Below are 22,656 nucleotides of genomic sequence, written 5' to 3'. Positions count from 1 at the left end.
GAGGTTTGTGAGTTTGAGCCCTACGTCGGGCTCTGTGCTGACAGCTCTGAGCCTGGAGCCTGCTTCAGATTCTATGTCTCCCTCTCTCTCTGTCCCTCCCCACTTGTGCCCTGTCTCTCTCTATCAAAATAAATAAATATAAATTTTTCTTAATAAAAAATCCCATTTTTAATGACTATATGAATATATATCCAAAGGGAAATGTAAAGGTAAAGGAATAAAATATAAAAGTAACTCATAATTTTGCTACCCAGAAATAACCACTAATCAAAATTTCGTGTTTTCTTCCATTTTCTCTTCCTCTCTTGATACATAGATATTTGTTTAAAAAAATTTTAATCTCATTGTGTCTTACCTTTCATTTTTCAACATATATTGGAACATCTTATCAGGTCATTAGTTATTCTTTCAAAATAGGATATGTTTATACCTACAACATGTGGATATATCACTATTTTACTTTTGTTGGGCATATAAGTTGCTTCCTATTCTTTGTTATCATAATTAATGCTGTGTTGAATATCTTCACAGATAAAAATTTGTTTCATTATTGCTAGTTGAAAATAAACTTCCTGACATACAATTGCTGGCTAAGTGAATGGTTTTTTAATTAAGTTTTTCTGTTTAATTCCATTATAGTTAACATATACTGTTATATTCGTTTGAGATATACAATATAGTGATTCAACACTTCCTTACATCACTCTCTGCTCATCATGACAAGTGCACTCATTAACCCTCATCACCTATTTCACCCCTCCCCTCCCCCACCTTCCCTCTTAAACCATTAGTTAGTTCTCTATAGTTTCTTGATTTGTCTCTTTTTACCCCCTTTGTTCATTTATTTCTTAAATTCCACATATGAGTGAAATCAAATGTATTTGTCGTTCTCTGACTGACTTATTTTGCTAAGAATTATACTTCCTAGATCCATCCATGTTGTTGAAAATAGCAAGATTTCATTCTTTTTTTATGGCTGAATAATACTTCATTGTATATATATAACACATACTGTTTATCCATTCACCTATCCATGGACATTTGGGCTGCTTCCATACTATGGCTATTGTAAATAGTGCTGCAATAAACATTGGGGTGCATATATCCTTTTGAATTAGTGTTCTCATATTATTTGGGTAAATACTCCGTAGTATCATTACCAGATCGTATGCTAGTTCTATTTTTAAATTTTTTGAGGAAACTGCATACTGACTTTCACAGTGACTACACCAATTTTCATTCCCATCAACAGCGCACAAAGGTTCCCTATTCTCCACATCCTCATAAACACTTGTTTCTTGTGGTTATTTTTTCTTATATTTTTAAATTTTAGCTATTCTGATAAGTGTGAGGTGATATCTCATTGTGGTTTTGATTTGCATTTCCCTGATAATGTTGAGCATCTTTTCATGTGTCTGTTGGCCACCTGTATGTTTTCTTTGGAAAAATGTCCATTTATGTCTTCTGCCCATTTTTTAATTGGATTGTTAATTTTTGGAGTATTGAGTTTACAAGTTATTTATATATTTTGGATACTAATGCTTCACTGGATAAGTCATTTGCCACTCAGTAGGTTGTCTTTTAGTTTTGTTGATTGTTTCCTTTGCTGTGTAGAAACTTTATTTTGATGTAGTCTCAATAGTTCGCTTTTGCTTCCCTTGCCTTAGGAGACATATGTAGAAATAAGTTCTTATGGCCAATGTCAGCGAGATTACTGCCTGTGCTCTCTTGTAGGATTTTTATTTTCAGTTCTCACATCTATGACTAAACACATTTTGAGTTTATTTTTGTGTATGGTATAAAAAAGTGGCTCAGTTTCATTCTTTTTCATGTAGCTGTCCAGTTTTCTCAACAACAATTGTTCAAGAGACTGTCTTTTCCCCATTGCATATTCTTGCCTCCTTTGTTGAAGGAGCTTTATAGTATTGACTTTATATTATATTTCATTGATTTTTGTATCTATTTTTTGCTGTTACCATACTGTTTTTGATACTACAGCTTTGTAATACAACTTGAAATTTGAAATTGTGTTACTTCCAGCTTTGTTTGTTTGTTTGTTTTCAAGATTGCTTTGACTGTTCAGGGTCTTTTGTGGTTCCATTTAAATTTTTTGGTTTGTTCTAGTGTTTTTTGGTTTATTCTAGTGCTGTGAAAACTTTTGGTGTTTTGATAGGGGTTGCATTAAATCTGTAGATTGCTTTGGGTAGTATGGACATTTTAGCAATACACGTTCTTTCAATCCATGAGCATGGAATATCTTTCCAATTGTTTGTGTCCTCTTCAATTTCTTTCATCAGTGTTTTATAGTGTTCAGAGTACAGGTCTTTCACCTCTTGGTTAAGTTCATTCCTTGGTATTTTTATTTTTTTGGTGCAATTATAAATGGGATTATTTCTTTAATTTCTCTTTCTGCAGCCTATTAATGTATAGAAATGCAACAGATTTCTATACATCGATTTTTTTATCCTGTAACTTCACTGTATTTATCAATCCTAGCAGTTTTTTTGGTACAGTCTATATGGTTTTCTATTTAGAGTATTGTATCATTTGTAAATAGTGAAAGTTTTACTTCTTTCCTACCAATTTGAATGATTTCTATTACTTTTTCTTGTCTGAGTGATGTGACTAGGACTTCCAGTAATAAGTTAAATAAAAGTGGTAAGAGTGGGCATCCTTGTCTTGTTCCTGACCTTAGGAGGAAAGCTCTCAGTTTTTCCCCCATTGAAGATGATGTTCACCTTGGGTTTTCTATGTATGGCCTTATTATGTTGAGGTATGTTCCCTCTAAACCTACTTTGTTGAGGATTTTTTCCATGAATGGATGTTGTACTTTGTCAAATGCTTTTTCTGCATCTATTGAAAGGACCATATGGTTCTTATCCTTTCTTTTATTAATGTGGTTTATCACATTGATTGATATGAGAATATTGAACCACCCTGGCAACCCAGGAAGAATTCCCACTTAATTGTCGTGAATGATTTTTTTTTCATGTATTGTTGGATTCAGTTTCCTAATATTTTGTTGAGGATTTTTTGCATTTATGTTCATCAGAGAAATTAGCCCATAGTTCTCTTTCTTCCTAGTGTCTTTATCTGCTTTTGGTATCAGGGGAATGCTGGCTTCATAGAAGGAATTTTGAAGTTTTCCTTCCTCTTCTATTTTTTTTTGGAATAGCTTGAGAAGAATAGGTATTAACTTCTTTAAATGTTTGATAGAATTCATCTTGAAGATCTCTGGTTCTGGACTTCTGTTTCTTGGGAGTTTTTTGATTGCTGACTTAATTTCATTGCTGGTGATTGGTCTGTTCAAAATTTCTATTTCTTCCTGATTTAGTTTTGGGAGGTCATATGTTTGTAGGAATTTATCCATTTCTTCTAGGCTGTCCATTTTGTTGGTGTATAATTTTTCATAATATTCTCTTACAGCCCTTTGTATTTCTGTAGTGTTGGTTGTTATTTCTCTTCTTTCATTTCTGATTTTGTTTATTTGAGCCCTCTCTCTCTCTCTCTCTCATTCCCTCCCTCCCCTCCTTCTCTCTTTTATGAGCCTGACTTATCAATTTTGTTGATCTTTTTCATGACCAGCTCCTGATTTCATTGATCTGTTCTATTGTATTTTTAGTTTTTATTTATTTCTACTATAATCTTTATTATAGTTTCCTTCTTTCTACTGTTTTGGGATTTTTTTTCTAGCTCCTTTAGGTGTAATGTTAGGTTGCTTGAGATTTTCTTGCTTCTTGAGGTAACCCCGTATGACTATAAACCACCATCACAGAACCCTCTTAGAATCCCCTACTTTTGCTGCATGCCACAGATTTTGGACAGTTGTATTTTCATTTTTATTTGTCTCAATGTATTTTTTAAATTTACTCTTTGCTTCTTCTTTGACCCATTCATTGTTTAGTAGCATGTTATTTAACCTCAATGTATATGTGCTCTTTTCATATATTTTCTTGTGGTTTATTTGTAGTCTCAAAGCATTGTGATCAGAGAAGATGCATGGTATGACTTTGATCATTTTGAATTTGTTGAGACTTGTTTTGTGGCCCAATATATGTTATCTATTCTGGATAATGTTCAATGTGCACTTGAAAAGAATGTGTATTCTTCTGTTTTAGGATGGAATGTTCTGAACATATCTGTTAAATCCATCTGGCTCAATGTGTCTTTCAAAGTTACCATTTCCTTGTTGACTTTCTGTGTGGATGATTTATCCATTGATGTAAGTGAGGTGTTAAAGTTCCATACTTTTACTGTATAACTATCAATTACTTCCTTTATATTTGTTATTGACTACTTTATGTATTTGGGTACTTTCATTTTGGGCGCCTAAATATTTAGAATTGTTGTATCTTCTTGTTAGATTGTATTCTTTATTATTATGTAGTGTCCTTCTTTATCTCTTGTTACAGTCTTTGTTTTAAAGTCTAATTTTGCCTAATATAAATGTTGGTACTCTGACTTTCCTTTGTTTTCCATTTTCATGATAAATGTTTCTCCACCCCCTTACTTTCAATCTGCAGGTATCTTTAGGTCTGAAATGAGTCTCTTGTAGGCATATAGATGGGTCTTGCTTTTTTTATTTTTTCTATCACCCTATGTCTTTGATTGGAGCATTTAGTCCATTTACATTCAAGGTAATTATTGATAGATATGTACTTATTGCAATTTTGTTACTTGTTTTATTGCTGTTTTTGTAGTTCTTCTCTGTTCCTTTCTTTCCGTATCCTCTTCTCTCACAATAAGTTGGCTTTCTTTAGTGATATACTTGGATTCCCCTGTATTTATGTTTGGCATATCTATTACTGGTTTTTGATTTGTGGTTACTATTAGGTTTGTATATAATATCTTCTGCATATAGCAGTCCATATTAAGTTGATGGTTGCTTAAGTTTGAAGCCATTCTTTATTCATCACCCTGGCACATTTTAGGTATATGGTGTCACATTTTGTGAGTCCTTTCACTGCTTTATACAGATATACTTATTTTCCTGCTTTGATGCTTTCTACTTTTGTTACTCTTACTTATGGTCTTTCCTTTCAACTCAAATAGTCCCTTTTAAAATTTCTTGTAGGGCCGGTTTAGTGGTCATGAACTCCTTTAACTTTTGTTTGCCTGGGCAACTCTTTATCCTCCATCTACTAGGAATGATAGCCTTGCTGGACAGAATATTATTTATGGCAGATTTTTTCCTTTCAGTATTTGAATATATCATGCCACTTCCTTCTGGCCTGCAAACTTTCTGCTGAGAAATCTGCTGACTGCCTTGTGGGGTTTCCCTTGTAGTGATCTGTTCTCTTTGCTCCTGCTGCTTTTAAAATTGTCTCTTTATCAATACTTTTTGCCATTTTACCTACTATATGTCTTGGTGTGGACTTCCTTGGGTTGATTTTGTTGAGGGCTCTCTGTGCCTCCTGGATCTGCCTTTCTGTTTCCTTCCCCAGATTCAGGAAGTTTTTGGTGAATATTTCTTCCAATAAATTGTCTTCTCTCTTGTATTTTTCTTATCCTCTGGGATCCCTGCAATAAAAATGTTATTATTCCTGATGGTGTAGCTGAGTTCTTTAAGTCTATTCTCATTTTGCACAACTTTTTTCCCTTTCACCTGCTCAGCTTGATTGCTTTCCATTCTCTTTCCTTCAGGTCACTGATTTGTTATTCTGCTTCATTTAATCTGCTATTTATTACATCTAGTATATTTTTAATTTCATTCATTATGTTCTTCATGTCTGGTTCCTTTTTATCTCTTTGTTAAGGTCTCAATGGTGTCTTCCATGCTTTCCAAGTCCTGTGTGTATATCTTTATGATCAATATTTTAATTTCTCTATCACGCATATTACTTATTTCCATGTCTCTTAGGTCTTTTGCAGTGATTTTGTTGTGTTATTTCATTTAAGACATATTCCTTTGTCTCCTCATTATGTCTCTTTGAGTCTTTTTCTCTGTGTTAGGAAAGTCAGCTATGTCTCCTGCTCTTGAAAGTGCTGTCCTTATGAAGAAGAGGTCCTGTAGTGCCCTGCAGTGCAATGTCCCCTGTTTCCTGGAACGTGGTGCTTCAGGGATATCTCCTATGTGTGTTGTGTGCATCCTTCTGTTGTGACTGAGCTGCTTTTTCCTTCAGTCTTGTTGTCTGCAGTTACTCTTTTTGCCTGTTGTGGGCAGTGTTTGGTTCCTGTGGTGTTAATGAGCCAGTCTGGGGTCACCTTGGGCTTAAGTTGAGTCAGCCCACGTGTTCACCAGAGATGTAGTAGCACCAAACTGCTTGGTGCCTTTCCTATGTTGTCCCAAGAAGTTTTTGTTGGTGGGCAGAGCCTGGATTAAGACCAGCTGTCTGCCCCCACCACACTGCTGGGGCTGCAGTCTGACTTATGTGTGTTTATCTTTCCCTTTCCCTGGGGCAGACATTACTTTGGAGTCATTCTGGCCACTGTTGGGGCTGCTTGCACAGTGCTAGGTTTGTGGCACTTCTTTGGATGGGCTCCAGGCAAGAGTTTATTAGAGGGGGGGAAGATCCACACATGTGTTGTGTGCCGTGTTAGCAAGGTTTACCTGCTGGTCCTCTGTGAGAGGAGAACTGCTACCGCTGCTGCCACTGGGACCAAAGCCTACCAGTTTGGAGGGGGTAGGTCACATGTGCAGGGGCAGAGCATGCAGTTTTAGCAAGGTTTGCCTGATCCCCTTGGGGAGGGGACCCACAGTGCCAGGATTGAGGCTGGAGGGGGCAGATTTGCTAGAGCATGGGGAGGGGGGTGTAAGCAAATTAGTTAGTGAATGTTTGTGCTACACTGGTTCCCACAGGTGGCCTGTGTTTATGCTGAAGGGGTAGGGAAATGGCATTTTTCTCCTGGAGGAGTTTCTCCTAATGGTCTCTGATTCTCCAGGATAAGTTATGAAATGAGTAAATAACTCTCCCTCCCATATGCCCCAGGTGTTTTTAAAACTGCTGCTTCAGTGCTGTATCTCTGTGGGCTCTTTGTTGTACTATCTGTTTAATGGCAGGGACTTAATTTCTTAATGCCATCTAGACTCTTCCAGAGCCCAGCTTGCTGATTTTTAAAATTCCAGATTTTTAGTCCCATGGGTTGTAAGAACTCATGAAACTCAGTCCCTCTTTTTTTCAAAGCCAAATGTTATGGGGATTCATCTTCCCCATGCAGGTTTCCCAGTGTGATAGTCTGCGTCTCTCCCTTGTCCGCACCCAGGGCATCCTCCCTCTGGTGAAAGGCCTGCAGTCCATTTGGCTTCCCACCACATCTCTGCCCTTCCAATCCTGTTCAGTGTGGCCTTTTCTATATATTTTGTTGTAGGGTTTGTTCTGCCAGTCTTTGGGCGGTTTTCTGACCGGTGTGAGAGATATCTAGTTATATCCATGGGAGGAGGTGAGGTTAGCATCTTTCTACTCCATCTTCTTTTCAGCCTTTCCTAAATTTTTCATTCTTAATGGCAGATGAAATAAGTGTTTTACAGTCTTTGATTTGATGAAATATAGTACAATTTTTCAGTCTAAGTATTTTTATTTTTACTCCAGTGGAGAAAAGGAAATGTGGCTGGAAGGAAAAGCACTAGGTGGGCAGTCAGGAACTCCTCCTCCCAGCTTTGCTTCTGTACTGACCAGCTCAGTAAGTTGGCCATGTCACTTTTTACTGGAATTTCCCCTTCTCTTCTGGGAAAACAGGATGAAAGATAAGTCTGGGATCTCAGTGCTTGCAGCAACCCCTCAGGTTGCTGCCTCAGTTAGCGGATGGCACTTGTTGCCAGGACTCACCAATGTATGGAATCTGGGCTGCAAGTACAGCATGTGAGGAGCTGAGGCCTGAGTGCCTTTAATTTATCTTTGAAATTTAATATTTTTACAGAGATATGCCCTGGAGTTGATTGTTGTGTCAATTTTTCTCAGGTATTTAATGTGCCCTTCTAGTAGACTTGTCTTGTAGTCTTGTCTAGTACAAGTCTTGTAGACTTGTAGACTCAAGTTTTTTTTCCTTTCCTTTTCATTTTTTTTAGCTTCAGAAAGGTTTCTTGGATCATTTTTAACTGTTAATATACATTGTTTCATGAGTCTGTTCATTTTGGATCTTCTTGGCTTGTCTTCTATTTCAATCACTTTCCCTTGGACTGATGTTATTAACTTAATTTATTTTTACCCCCTTGTTTACTTTCTTCTTTCTTCAATGTCTCTTACTAATTTTTCATTTGACTATATTTTTCTATATATTCTAAATTATATCCCTTATAATTATAATATAATAATAATATATGACTATATATTTTAAATTATATTCCTTGTAATTTAATCTTTGTTTCTGATATGATTTGGTCTTTTGATTTATCATTTTATTTCTTCATGCTTTGTCTATTTATGTTTTTAGCATTTGGGTTTGTGGTTTAAGGTGTTCTTTTTGTTGCTGTTCTTTTTTCTTCATATTTCCATGTGCTTATTCAAGATATATAGTTCCGTATAGAATCTAATGCAGTTTTATTTTCTAGTTCATATTTAGCCTTTTAGAGAAATCTTTATCAGTTTCAGTATTTAGATTCTCATGTTCTGTTGTTTTCTTATGAAAGCCTTGCATAGGTGAAATCTGCTTTTATCCACGTGCTTTCATGGATGGGTTTGGCCTTTGGGGTCAAAGGAATTTGAAGATTCCTAGTCTAGAGCACCCTCTGTGGTCAGTGCCATGGACTGCAGTTTTTTAAAGATGATTTTATTTTATTTATTTTTTGTAGGTGAGGGAATGTCTATCAATTTTTGGTTCTTTTTGTCTTATAAGATTATTTTCTCCTCTTGCTGCCTTTCCCTTCTCATCCCAAACTCCAATGAGCATTCCTGCCTTCCTTTCTGCTTTCTTCTCTCCCAGAAAGGATATGTGTCAAGGCTGCTGCCTGTTATTCTGTGCATGTTTGCATCCTTTCTCCGTTGTCTCTGCTCTGATTGAGCAGGATTATTTTTCAGCATTTTAACACTTAGCTTGGACTTACTTTTTATAGCTGTTGTTATTCACTCATCCTTATAAACTTAATTCCCTTTTTTCTTTTTCATGAAGTTTTCTGATTCCTTTAGCAATTTGTAAAGACCTGGGGCAGGGGCTTGAGAGACAGTTATGCTGGGAATTGGTGTTTATTTCTTTGCTGACAAGTAATGTAAAGTTTATGGTGCTCTCTGTCTTCTAGTTAGTTATGTTGAAAGTGTGGTATCTACGTGGTTTTATTTGTACTTCTTACTGATCTGTAGAGTTTATTGTGAGCTGTGTGGAGAGCTTTGGATTTTGGTGGCTGTCATCACCTTGGCCACCAGAAGTCCTGCCCTCCTTCTGAAGTAATAGTGGTATTACTCATTTATCCCTTGTGATCTTTTGTGATGACTGTAGGGATACAATAGAATTTTATCTTGTTCTCTTTGGAGTGGATTATTTTTTAAATGAAGATTATTCTCATGTTGAATTCTCTCACTGAACAGGAAAACAGTTTTCATGGTATTCTCCTCCATGGGACACACCCCTTTTATGAAGGGGGTACCCTTCATAAAGCATACTTTATAGGGCATTCCTTCATTTGACACATGGGTCACATAGGGCTATTTGACACATGGGTCAAATAAAAGTTGTTTCATCAATTAATGATGCAGATTTTTACCATTTCTTTAAATTTAGAGACAAAACAAGATGAATTTTATTGTGTAAATTAACCTCCACATAGTTTTTATCATTTGCTCTTTTGTTTCCTTTTGAGATTTATTGGAACACAGCTAACTCTTGTGAGGCTTTAAAAAAATGAACAAGTTGGTAAATTAAAATTTTTTTAACGTTTATTTATTTTTGAGACAGAGAGAGACAGAGCATAATGGGGGAGGGTCAGAAAGAGGGAGACACAGAATCTGAAACAGGCTCCAGGCTCTGAGCTGTCAGCACAGAGCCTGACGCGGGACTCGAACTCATGGAACGCAAGATCATGACCTGAGCCGAAGTCGTCCGCTTAACCGACTGAGCCACCCAGGCGCCCCAACAAGTTGGTAAATTAAATTAAAGAGAAAAAATACCCAGAAAATAAACTATTTAGAAACTAGTATTCTAAAAGCAACATTTGAAAATGTCTTGCCTTTGTTCAGTATGACTCAGAAAGATCACAAACATTGATTAACATTAAATTAAGATAAAGTTCTTTGGCCACTAGATTTTATGAAGTGTTCATTCTAGATCTTTTTTGAAGGATATACTGGTGGACACTTATATTTTCTCAAATGTCAAAACTGATCTAACATAATATATTTTTTTAGGTTCATCTCTAAGTTAATTGTGCTGCTATAAACTCATTGAAACAGAAGTCAAATCATTTCTTTCCTTGTGAGAGTTAAAATCATGAACATCAGATCAATATTTTCTGAATATAAATTACAAGTTAGTCTCATCCATACACTAAGTTTGTTAAGAAAGAAAGGGTTATTTTCATGTAACTGTTTCCTAGTTAGAGCAGAAGCGGTCTTCAGATTTCCCTGAGGAGACAGGCCTGTTTTGTGTCTGAAGGAATACTCAAACCCACCCACCCCTCATTCTCCTGCCCTTATTCAAACATAAGGAACACCTTTTGTTGGTTTGCACTGAGACATAAAATCTTCAGCCTTAGAGTTAAACCAGTTGTGTAGATTAGCATATTCTTGAACACTTCTAAGCAGTAATCCTGAGTATCGCTACTATAAGGGGGAAGGAGTTGGGCAGGCTTAGAGCACTGGAGAGCTATTTGAGACTTTTGAAGGTAAAAGAGTTCCAAAAAGGCCAAGAGAGCCATAATAGCCCAAGATACCCAGCCAGAGGATGCCATGAGAGGTAATGCAAAGAATGTTCTACTAAGTATTTATTGATTTTGTTTTCCATTTTAATGGAAACAATTACCCTGTTTTGATTTGGAGTAATCCCCCTTTCCTCACTAATGCACTTTCCAGGAAGGTATGTCCCAGAATGGGGGGAGGGACCCAAGGCAATTAAGGAGCAATTGAAGGATGGCACATAACTCAAAGGAAAGATGGCACAGTTTTTGACCAGCACCAAAAACTGTTGAGTTGTTGGAGACGTAAAGTTCCTTCCACTAGACAAGGGTAATATAGAAAGCCTGAAGATGTTGTATGACATTACTAAGAAGCCTGAATCTGGGCTCTAAACCTAGAGGAACCAGAGTCCGGGAAAGGATCTTGATATCCTTGTTATCTCTATCCCTGTTATTGTGGCTGCATAACAAGTTACACCAAAATGTAGTGGCTTCAAGAAGCAGCAATAATTATTTTGCTCTTTAATTGTACTATCTTTGCAGGACTTGAAAGAACCAGTTTGTTTCTGTTCCACTCAGAATCATGAAGGGCTACTCAAAGGCTGGAGACTAGAATCATGTGAGGCTTGCTTACTTACTTGCCTTATGGCTGGGCTGTGGAGATTCAAAGACTTAGAGGTTGAATTGACTGAGGCATCCTAGGCATCTGTCTGTAACTCTATGTCAGGCTCTCCCAAATTCAGAGGAAGGAACCTCCAAATAGAAGAGTAGCCATGTCACATGGTAAGAAGAGCATGAGGGATAGACCATATTGGTGCATCCAAATTTGGAAAATACAAGGTGCCAGGTCATTTTATCTACCCCCAGACTTGTAGCTCACATCATCTCATAACTCGCCTTCTGCTTAACCATTCTGTATTGGACTTTATGTCACTTGTAACTATAAGAGTCCTTAGTTATACAGAGACCCAAAGAAATGTCACCATTTTATGATCTTTTTCAAGAACTCATACTGATGTAGTTGTCTTAATCAGGTGAGTGATTTGATCAAAATTGGTCCTTATTTTCTGTGTTCCATTATATCCAGAAGGCCCAAGTTTTTATTGAAGATGGTTTTCAAGAGCCAGGCATTTCTTCATTTGAACTTCCTAGATTTTGTGACAATGTGTTGTCCACTTTGGCTTATTGCATGGGTCACACTCTGGAACTCATGGCCAAGTTATATAGGAGATGGTATTTGTCACAACAATGTACTGTGAAATACTTTGTCTCTCCTGTGGCTGTACTCCTTGTCAGCAGCCACTGGTTGCTATGGAAGACAGGTAGAGAAGCTGTTTCAGCAAAATTCTGCCATCACCAGGAAATGTTTATTGTCCTCACATCAATCAATTCTCCACTCTCTGACACCATCTGTGTATCTATAATTCAATTCAATTCTGACTATCTAGAGTTAGCACATACTTGCAGGTTTAAGGGCTCAATCCACAAGGCTGCCCCACTTCAGATGCCAGTTGCAAGTATCAGGTCCCCAGGCTACACACACTTCTACAAAGTTGGAAGTTTCCATAACCCCCCTTTTCAGGTTTAATAATTTGCTACAAAAGCTCACAGAACTCAAGAAAGCACTTTAATTATATTGCCAGTTTATTTTAAAGTGTACAAATGAATAGCCAAATGAAGAGGTACATAGGGAAAACTCTTGAAGAGTTCCCCAGTACAGGTGCTTCTCTTCCTGTGGAGTTGGGGTATGTCATCCTCCTAGTATGTAGATGTGTTTACCAACCCAGTAATTCCCAGAACCCTGTTGTTTAGGGGGTTTTATAGGAGTTTTATTATGTGGACATGATTGTGGCCATTGGTGATTGACTCAGTATCCAGCCCCTCTCCTCTCCCTGAAGGCTGGAGAGTGGGGCTGAAATTTCCAAGTTTCTAATCAAGGCTTAGTCTTTCTGGTGACTGGTTCCCATCCTGAAACTATCCAGATGCCTACCATAATATGCCTCATTAGAACCAAGACACTCTTATCACCTTTATCCGTCATGGAATTCCAAGATATTTAGGAGCTGTATGACAGGAACTGGGGACAGACACCTAATATCTTTCTAAGTGTTCACCATTAGGAAAAGGGCATGGAATGTGCCTGCTGTGTGTGATGGTACATCAACTAGGTGTTCACAGAGGACAACGCAGCTTTGTATAGAGACCATCCACCAAAGCAGGGATGAAATGTGTGCTGAGAAAGCCATTCACTATCAGTATTTCTTTATATGCTAATATTTTATTCTCTAAAATATAAAATTGAAAGATAATATCATGGAGTTGTCTAATGGGAAATTTCCCTATGTCTTTGCATTGATCAAGTTTCCTACAACTGGAAAATTCAGTGGGACCATTTGTAGCCTAAGTGATCGTATTTATTTATTTATTTATTTATTTATTTATTTATAAATAATTTTTTAATATGAAATTTATTGTCAAATTGTTTTCCATACAACACCCAGTGCTCATACCAAAAGGTGCCCTCCTCTATACCCATCACCCACCCTCCCCTCCCTCCCCCCCATCAACCCTCAGTTTGTTCTCAGTTTTTTTAAAATTTTTTTTAACGTTTATTTATTTTTGAGACAGAGAGAGACAGAGCATGAACGGGGAGGGTCAGAGAGAGGGAGACACAGAATCCGAAACAGGCTCCAGGCTGTCAGCACAGAGCCCGACATGGGGCTCAAACTCACGGACCGCGAGATCGTGACCTGAGCCGAAGTCAGCAGCTCAACCGACTGAGCCACCCAGGCACCCCTGTTCTCAGTTTTTAAGAGTCTCTTATGCTTTGGCTCTCTCCCTCTCTTACCTTTCTTTTTTCTTCCCCTCCTCCATGGATCTAAGTTTCTCAGGATCCACATAAGAGTGAAAACATATGGTATCTGTCTTTCTCTGTATGACTTATTTCACTTAGCATAACACTCTCCAGTTCCATCCACGTTGCTACAAAAGGCCATATTTCATTCTTTCTCATTGCTAAGTGATTGTTTTTATGCAAATTGTTTTCAATGTATTATTGACTGAATGGCAGAGAATTCTTAATTCCAACCATTATGGAATTCAGAAATAATGAGCAAATTAAGATAATTTAAAATGACTAAAAAAGGCATAAGAGACTTAATAGACTTAAAAGGATGAAGAAGTAAATGCCTTTGTAGAGTAGAAAATGGTGAGGTGGAGGTCAGATTAGTCCCAAGACAGCTTTAGTCATATTCTACAGTCTCCACAAACAAAAAGCACATCTGGTAACTTCCTGGAAACAACAATGGAATGCAGTTCAGTGCTTATGGATGGCAGAAATGCTGTCTATTCCTCATGTATCCTTTCATGGCAGACAGCATGTTTATTGGCTTTTAAAAAATATATATTCAAGTTAGTTAACATACAATGTAGTCTTGGCTTACATATGACACCCAGTGCTCATCCCAAAAAGTGCCCTCCTTAATGCCCATTTCCCATATAACCCATCCCCTCAAGCAACCCTCAGTTTATTCTCTGTATTTAAGAATCTCTTATGGTTTGCCTCCCTCTCTGTTTTTATCTTATTTTTCCTTTCCTTCCCCTATGTTTATCTGTTGAGTTACTAAAATTCCACATATGAGTGAAATTATATGATATCTATCTTTCTCTGACTGACTTATTTAGCTTAGCATAATACCATGTAGTTCCATCAATGTTTCAAATGGCAAGATTTCATTCTTCTAAATTGCTAGGTAGTATTCCATTATATATATATATATATATATATATATATATATATATATATACACACACATACATATCACATCTTCTTTATCCATTCATCAGTTGATGGACATTTGGATTCTTTCCATAATTTGGCTATTGTTAAATTTTTGAAGAAAAGGGAGCTTGGTCTAAACTTTCCCCCTTGGAATATGCTATTTTGAAAAGTAATGAAATGAAAACTTTTTAAAAAAATATTTATTTATTTTGGAAGGACAGAGAGAGAGAGAGAGACAAGCATCAGAAGGGGAGGGGCAGAGAGAGGGAGATATGGAATCTGAAGCAGGTTCCAGGCCCCCAGCTGTCAGCACAGAGCCTGATGAGGGGCTTGAACTCACGAACCATGAGTTCATGACCTGAGCCGAAGTTGGACGCTCAACCGACGGAGCCACCGAGGTGCCCCTGAAATAAAAACTTTTAATTATGAATTTAGATATTTACATTAACAAAGATTCACATTCTTTACTTATAAAATGATACATTTATGAACAACTAAATTTAATGAATTTTAATTATATATTTATATTTAACGAATGTTTAATGAATATTCATTGTGTAAATAACATTCATTTATGTTCATCTGTTCTGTCAACACATATTTGTCACTATCAAAAAGTAAGCTCAAGTAGTGCATAGGTAAACCAGACAGACAATGGTCCTGCTGAGCTTGGAGTCTGGCCAGGTGAAGAGCAATACACACACAAGTAAGCATATACTACATGAATTATCCACGATGTGAACAAATGCTACTATGCTAAAAATATTAATTTTCTGAGATAGGAAATAGTCCCAAGGAGGCAAATTGTGTATAGTCTCTCAGGAAACAAAGCAACTACTATCACTTTGGTGCAGGAGGCTTTGGGGGAGTCCTGAAAGAGGCTGCATACTTCACCTCATAAACTCAATGGAGAGAGACTGGGTTTATTTCAGGTGTGATGGGAACACACAGAAGGGCTTTAAGCAGGAAAACAATGTGATGTTATTTTTATTTTGAAAAGACCACTTTCACTGCAGTGTAGTGAGCAGATTGGAGGAGTCAAGAGTAGCAGCAGAGAGACCAGTTAGAGGCTGAGGTCTGAGGCAAGGGATTCACCTTGGGAAGAGAAGGTGAGGAAAACGAGCTACAGTTTGGAGATGGAATCAGCAGGGCTTAATGATGGAGAGAAGGCATGTAACTTGGGCAGCGTGGGGGGTGGGGGGAGGAGTTGCAATAACCTGGGGAGCAGACATTTGACATTAGCCCTGGATGATATAGGAAAAGGAGAAGAAAGAATACAGGATGCACTCTTAGTCAGGATTCTTGGTTGTGGGTAACAGAAGCCTGTATCAAATTAGCCTGAGCAAGAGGGAGAATGGAACAGCAATCTACCAACTCTGGATGGGCAGTGTCTTGAGCTTCAGAGACAATAGGAGCCAGACCTTGCTCTCCCCATCTTTCACCACTGCCTCATTCAGTGTGGGGCTCTTAGGGAATGGCCACCCACAGCTGCAGAGATGAACTGAAATAGGCTCCCTCTAGCATCCTTTTAAAAATTCCCAGCGAAGGGCTCTAAATGGTCTAAATTAGGTTAGGTGCCACTCTTGCACCGGGGCTTTGACACTTAGTCCCAGCTGTTTTAGTGTGTATCCAGGCCTCTTGTCGAGGCCAGTCACCAGGTGATACATTCACCATGGGGGAACAGGTATGCCTCCCAGAAAAGGGGGGTGGATGCTGTTTGGAGAGTCAAAACAATAGGCATCCACCATGTGTGTGTGGCGGGTGAGGAGGACACTGGAGAAGTCCCTGTCTGCCTCTCAGCATCAAACTCCCCAGGCACTGACACTGCTGATGCTTTTACTCTCAACATTCCCTCAAAGAATCTTACAGAAACACAGCTCTCAATTGGTGTTTCCTGACCTTACCAAAAGGGCAAACCCTCCACTTTGAGCCAGCCCACTTCCCTGAGCGCTCTACCATAAACAAGCTTTCTTTTCCCATGGAGACACAATGCTACCCTTTGATATAATAAGTTCCAATCTTTATTTGGATCCACTGCCAGTTTGGTGATCTGACAGACAGTCCTAGAGCTATATATATATATATATATATATATTTATATATTTATATTATATTATATATTAAATATATTTTATATATTTTATATAATTATATATATTTATATATATTTATATATATATAAATCATTATAAAGCTGCCCATACAGTATGATATTTAAAATAGTATAGTATAATGATTTAAAAGTGCAAAAAATAATTTAACAATATTGTGAGACAACTTACTACTTTGAAAATAATTGTTCATTCTGAATCACTTACTTTTCAAAGTAACTTCTGTTATTTATATTAAAATTGAGATTCTGACTAAAAATGGCATTATACTAATAGAACATCCTTACTTTTAGAAATTTGATTTATTTCTGTTTATTCACCTCTCGTTTTAATAAGATATTCTATCTTGCTTTAATAAGGTTTTAGTCTCTCTTCATATATAGATTTTGGACCTTTTCGACTTTTTCCTAGATGTTTTATTCTTTTGTTTAGCTGTTGTAAATTCAGTTGTTTTAATTTATCTCTTTCTTTACTCTTGATTCACAGCCTTGGAAAAACTGATTGATGGCTTTTTGTTTATCTTGAATTCGGCTGATATTTTTGATTCTCTCATGTTATTTATTTATTTATATAAAATATGGAACACTTCATGAATCTGCATGTCATCATTGCACAGTGGCCATGCTAATCTTCTCTATAGCATTACAATTTTAGTATATGTACTGCTGAAGCAAGTATGATTCTCTCATGTTTTTTAAAAATTAAATTTTCTTGTATTTTCTTAGGAACATAATTATATCACCTGTAAATAGAATTTTCCTTTCTTCCTCAGAATTTATACCTTTTTAAAAAGAACATTCTGTTCATATTTTATGTATCAGAATCTCCAAAACAGTGTGCCAAATAGTAGTTACTGCAAATATTCTTATTTTCCTGCTTTTAATGGTAATTGTGCATGTTACTGTTAAATATACTGCTGGTTTTTGCTAGTTTGTAAGTAGTTTTTAGTTATATTGTACTTTTTTGTCAATTATCACTGCATTTCATTATATACTTTTTGTGCATCTGTTGATATAATTATATGATTTTTCCCCCATTAATTCATTATGTAATGAATCGTATTTCAGATTTTCTAATATCGAGTAATTCTTATATTTTTAGAATAAGTCTTATTTGGTATATTCCCTTTCCTTTTGAATGATTTTTATCAGAATTTTTAGATCTATGTTCATAGGTAAATATGGTCACAACTTTTCTTTTTTACTATATTAGGTTTTTACAGTTATTCTAGTTTCATCAAATGAAGCAAGGAGATTTTTACAAATGAAATGGTAAATCCATTTGGATCTGATGTCTTACATTTGGCTAGGAAATAACTTTAAATTCTTTACTGTCTTTAAATTTATGGTCATATCTTCCTTATCTGTGGAGATACACACCTCATATAATTTTAAAATAGTCTGACATTATACATATATATGTATATGTATGTATGTATGTATGTATATATGTATGTATATGTATTCTTTCTTTAATGAAACTTCTTAGAAGTTTGTATTTTTTTTTTAAGTTTATTTTGAGAGAGAGAGTGAATGAACACGAGTAGAATAGGGGCAGAGAGAGATGGAGAGAGAATTCCAAGCAGGCTCTGTGCTGTCAGTGCAGAGCCTGACAGGGGGCTCAAACCCATGAACCATGAGACAATGACCTGACCTGATCAAACCCATGAACCTGAGATCATGACCTGAGTCCTACCAAGAGTAGGACACTTAACTGAGCCACCCAGGCATCCCAGAAGTTTATATTTGTATTTGAGGTTTCAGAAAATAGATTTTTGCCTTTTACCCTTTACATAATTTGTTTTTGTACTACATTATTTTCATTTTTTAATCTTAATCCACCCCTCTTTTGTAAACAATATTTATTGTGCTCTTTTATTATCTTATAGTGTTCAGTATTTTATTTTCAGCCCGTTAAAGGTAAAAAGTAATACAAATATTTTTATATTTCACCTTTTGTACCTTTTCAGTGTACCATGAAGTGTATTAAATGTTTTTCATTTTATCACTTTCTATACTATTTACCATTCATTTTTATTTTTTTTAATTTAGGGGTTATTTAGAATATTTCTTAATTTTATGTAAGTTATTTTAATCAATTTTATTGCTGTTTCCTTTTTTTATATTGCATAGGTAATATTCAAATGGTTAAATAAATTAGAAAAAGTAGTACATTGAGAAGTCTTGTTCTTAGCCTATCACCATTTATTTCACTTTCTCTCCACCTCCTCATGTCTACTTTTATTACTTTCTTGTCCTTTTTCCAGTCTACTTTTCTGCAGACAGAGGAAACTCTTAAATGTATATCCTTATTTCACCCCACTTTCTTATATGTAAGTTAGCATATTATATGTGCTGCTCTGCATCTTGCTTTTTTCCTCCATACTGTATATCCTAAGACCTCTCCATAGAGAATTTCCTCATTCTTTTTTGTATGTTCATTTTTAAGAGCTATATGTTAATGCATTGTCTGGATAGAATATAGTTTATTTAAATAATTTTTATTGATGTGTGCTTAAGTCATTTCCAAACTTGTGCTCTTTAGAAGGTAAAAAGGAGAAAGCCTTGTAATGAGTAACTCTGTACATATATCAACTCCTAGATGTGGAATTTCAGGATTAAAGGGTAATACATTTATAATTTAATAAATATTGTTAAATTGTTCTGCATAACAGTTTATAGTTGCTTTCTAACTAGCAATTTATGAGAATGCTTTTCTATTAAAATTAGTGAAGTAGAATACCTTTTTACGAGTTAAGGTACAGCTTCATTTCTTTTGAACTCTTCATATTTTTCTACATTTTTTGTGGCAGTATTAGACTTCTTAAATTGAGTTCATTCATTCATTCATTCATTCATGAGTTTTAAAGGCTCTTTATAAATTACAAAGATGAATCTTTTGTGATTTGAGTTAAAAATACTTTTCCTAGTTTTCTTTTGCCTTTTGCCTGCCATCACCACCTCCTCTTTTTAAATTTGTCATGCAAAGTCATTTACGTTTCTTTATTCTGTTAAATTCATGAGTCTTTTTGTGTTTTATTATATATATATATATTTTTTTTTTTTGAGAGAGAGAGAGAACATGAGCAAAGTCAGGGGGAGGAGTAGAGGGAGGGAGAATCTTAACCAGGTTCCATGCTCAGCATTGATGTGATGCTGAGGGCTGATGTGGGGCTTGATCCCACAACCCTGGGATCATGACCTGAGCCAAAATCAAGAGTCAGACACTCAAGTGACTGAGCCACCTAGGCACCTCTTTTGTTTTAAATCATAATTTAAAAGGCCTGTCTACTCTAATGTTATAAAGCAATTTTCCCTTAGTTTCCTTCAAGATGTTTGTGATTGCATTTTATATATTTAAGTTATTGATCTATTTGGAATGTATTCTTGTATATGGTGTGAGAAATGGATCTAACTCATCTTTTGCAAGGTGGGTACCCAGGTCTCCCCAAATTCTTTACTAAAATGTTGATCTTCACCTCACTGATTTAATGTACCACCTTTATGATGAAAAAAACTCCTGTGGGGTTTGGGGTATATTGTGGACATCCAACTGTGTTTTATGAGTTTAGTGTGGCATTACCACAAGGTTTACTTTGTTGAGACTTTATAGAATGTTTTACTATATGGCAGGGCAAATACCCCTTTATACTTTTCCGTTTCAATGTTTTTTCTGGCTATTCTTATTTGTCTTTTCAGATGAGTTATAGAATTGCTCCTTTAGATTAATTAAAAAAAAACCTTGAAGCACCTAGGTGGCTCAGTTGGTTAAGCATCTGACTCTTGATTCTGGCTCAGGTCATGATCTCTTGGTTGTGAGTTCAAGCCTGGAATCAAGTTCCACACTGAACATGGAGCCTACTTAAGATTCTCCCTCCCTCTTCCTCTACCTCTTCCCTACTTGCACTGCAGGCACTTTTCTCTGTCAGTAAACAAATAAACAAATAAATAAATAAATGAATGAATAAATAAATATAAGTAAAATAAAAACAATTATTAATTTGATTAGGATTATAATAATGCTTGAATTAACTTTCAGATAATTGACATCTTTTTAATATCAAGTTCTTCTTTTAAAAGAACATTTTGTTGTTCAATTATAATTTATATTTAAAATTTTTCCACATCTGATTTACACAGTCATGATGTTTATTCCATAGTATATTTGCTCATCTAATATCAATTGTAAGTGGAATTGTATTTTCCATTATATCTTCTGATTGCAGTTTTCATATTTTACAGCTATTGATTTTTTATTATTAATATTATATGCTAATATTTTATTAAATTATAAAATATTAGGAGCACATATCACCATTAAGTGATAATTTCACCTATTATTTCCAGTTTTTATATTTTGCTTTTTTTCTTCCCTCTAATTGCATCAGTTTATAGCTCAAGTACAAGGTTAAAATAGCAATGATGTTAGTGGATATCTTTATCATTTGGTCATAGTATATTTTTTAATGTGATCTGGATTCAGTCTGCTAATATTTTATGTGGGAATTTTATATGGACATTAATAACTGAGTTAACATGTAGTCTTTTTAAAAAAATTGTTTGTTTGTTTAAGTACGCTACACACCCAATGTGGGTCTTGAACTCAAAACCCTAAGATCAAGAGTCAGAAGCTTTCCCAACTAAGCCAGCCGGGTACCCCAACATGTAGTATTTATTGTATACTCTGTCAGATTTTGGAGTCAATCTTGTATTTCATAATATTGAGAGTTTTCTTTCTTTAGTTATTCTCTGGGACAATTTAAATTACATTGGGCTTATCGGTTTTTCAAAGATTTGGTACAATTTTCCCTATGAAATTATTTGGACCTGAGACTTCTATTTTGGGGGAGAAGGTATCTGTTTTATAGTTTATTTTCTCATATCTTCTTTGGAAATTAGTCTCTTAGACTTTCAATCTCTTCCTTAGTTCTGTTAAATTATATTTCCATCCATGTTTTCAAATGTAGTTGTACCTAGTTGTGCAAATTAGTTTCATATGATTAAAAAAAGTTCTGATTCTCTACTATCCAACTCAGAGATAGCCTTTTGGGCCATATGAGAAGTATGTAAGCATAGCCACCCCAAAATGGTGTATATTTCCTTCAAATCCACATGCCCTATATCGAATGTTGTGCTGCCTTCTTAAAATGAAGGGAAGTAAAGTATAGTCACTGGTACTGTTCATGCTGACTGCCCCACCCACAAAAGCTTTATTTCCTGCACATGTATAAGATTTATTGACAAATATCTATTTGTTATGCTTATGTCTTTTGTTTTTTGTTTTTGAGAGAGAGAGAGAGAGAGAGAGAGAGAGAGAGAGAGAGACAGAGAGAGAGAGCAAGCAGGGGAGGGACAGAGAGAGTGGAGACACAGAATCTGAAGGAGGCTCCAGGATCTGAGCCCAGCTTGTCAGCACAGAGCTGGTTCAGATACTCACACTGCTTTTGGGAACTATCTATCTTCTACACAAGTCAACATGGAAAGCTGAGTGGGGATGTGATAAGCAAGTGTTTTTAGTGCCTATTATCTATAGATCAGGGATGCTAATGGAAGATGCTACCATTGAAGTTGGCTCCCTGCTTTCAATAGGGATGATGCTGAGGATATAGGTACAGGTACAAAGGCAAAGTTGGCCATATCTGTAGTTCACATATTCCATCTGCCCCTGGACACTCCATGTTGCTGCTGCTGTTAATGCTGTGACCAGCCCCTTGAACAGGTCTTCTTTGGCCTAGGCCATGTACTCTGTTTTAGCTGCAACGGAGTTTGGGAAGTGAGCATCTGGTACTCCAAGTTCCATGTGAGAAGCGGTAACCCGGTACTCAGATATGTCCTCTAATTCCTTGCATTCCAAAAAATATCTTTCATTTGTCCTGATATATGTATTTATTTATCTAATAAATTTATTTATCTAATGACCCCTTTGTTCCATATCTGTCTTACTCTTCCTTCACTTTAAGTCAGTGGGAGTTGCCTGTTTACATGCCACCTTGATTGTTCTCCCTA

The 22,656-nt window shown here is 36.1% G+C and overlaps 1 protein-coding gene and 1 non-coding gene across 4 annotated transcripts in view; one reads left to right on the top strand and one right to left on the bottom strand.

Annotated features, from left to right (window-relative positions):
- OCA2 (OCA2 melanosomal transmembrane protein) overlaps positions 1 to 22,656 on the top strand; it is a 492,350-nt gene that overhangs the window by 335,653 nt on the left and 134,041 nt on the right. The window contains exon 24 of one of the 3 annotated variants that reach the window (XM_053223671.1): positions 17,138 to 19,741. The exons of the other annotated variants lie outside the window; for them this stretch is intronic. Coding sequence (XP_053079646.1) covers positions 17,138 to 17,156 — 19 coding nt within the window. The 3' untranslated portion in view covers positions 17,157 to 19,741. Of the gene's footprint in view, positions 1 to 17,137; positions 19,742 to 22,656 lie in introns of those variants that run through there. 3 annotated transcript variants of the gene reach the window in all.
- LOC113602147 (U6 spliceosomal RNA) lies at positions 17,223 to 17,329 on the bottom strand. The gene has a single exon (XR_003423509.1). It is a non-coding gene; the product is annotated as a U6 spliceosomal RNA (small nuclear RNA).

This window comes from Acinonyx jubatus, chromosome B3 (assembly GCF_027475565.1).
Source record: "Acinonyx jubatus isolate Ajub_Pintada_27869175 chromosome B3, VMU_Ajub_asm_v1.0, whole genome shotgun sequence".
NCBI lineage: Eukaryota > Metazoa > Chordata > Mammalia > Carnivora > Felidae > Acinonyx > Acinonyx jubatus.
The sequence above is the reverse complement of the archived record's forward strand: the minus strand, read 5'-3'. Positions and strand labels throughout refer to the sequence as shown.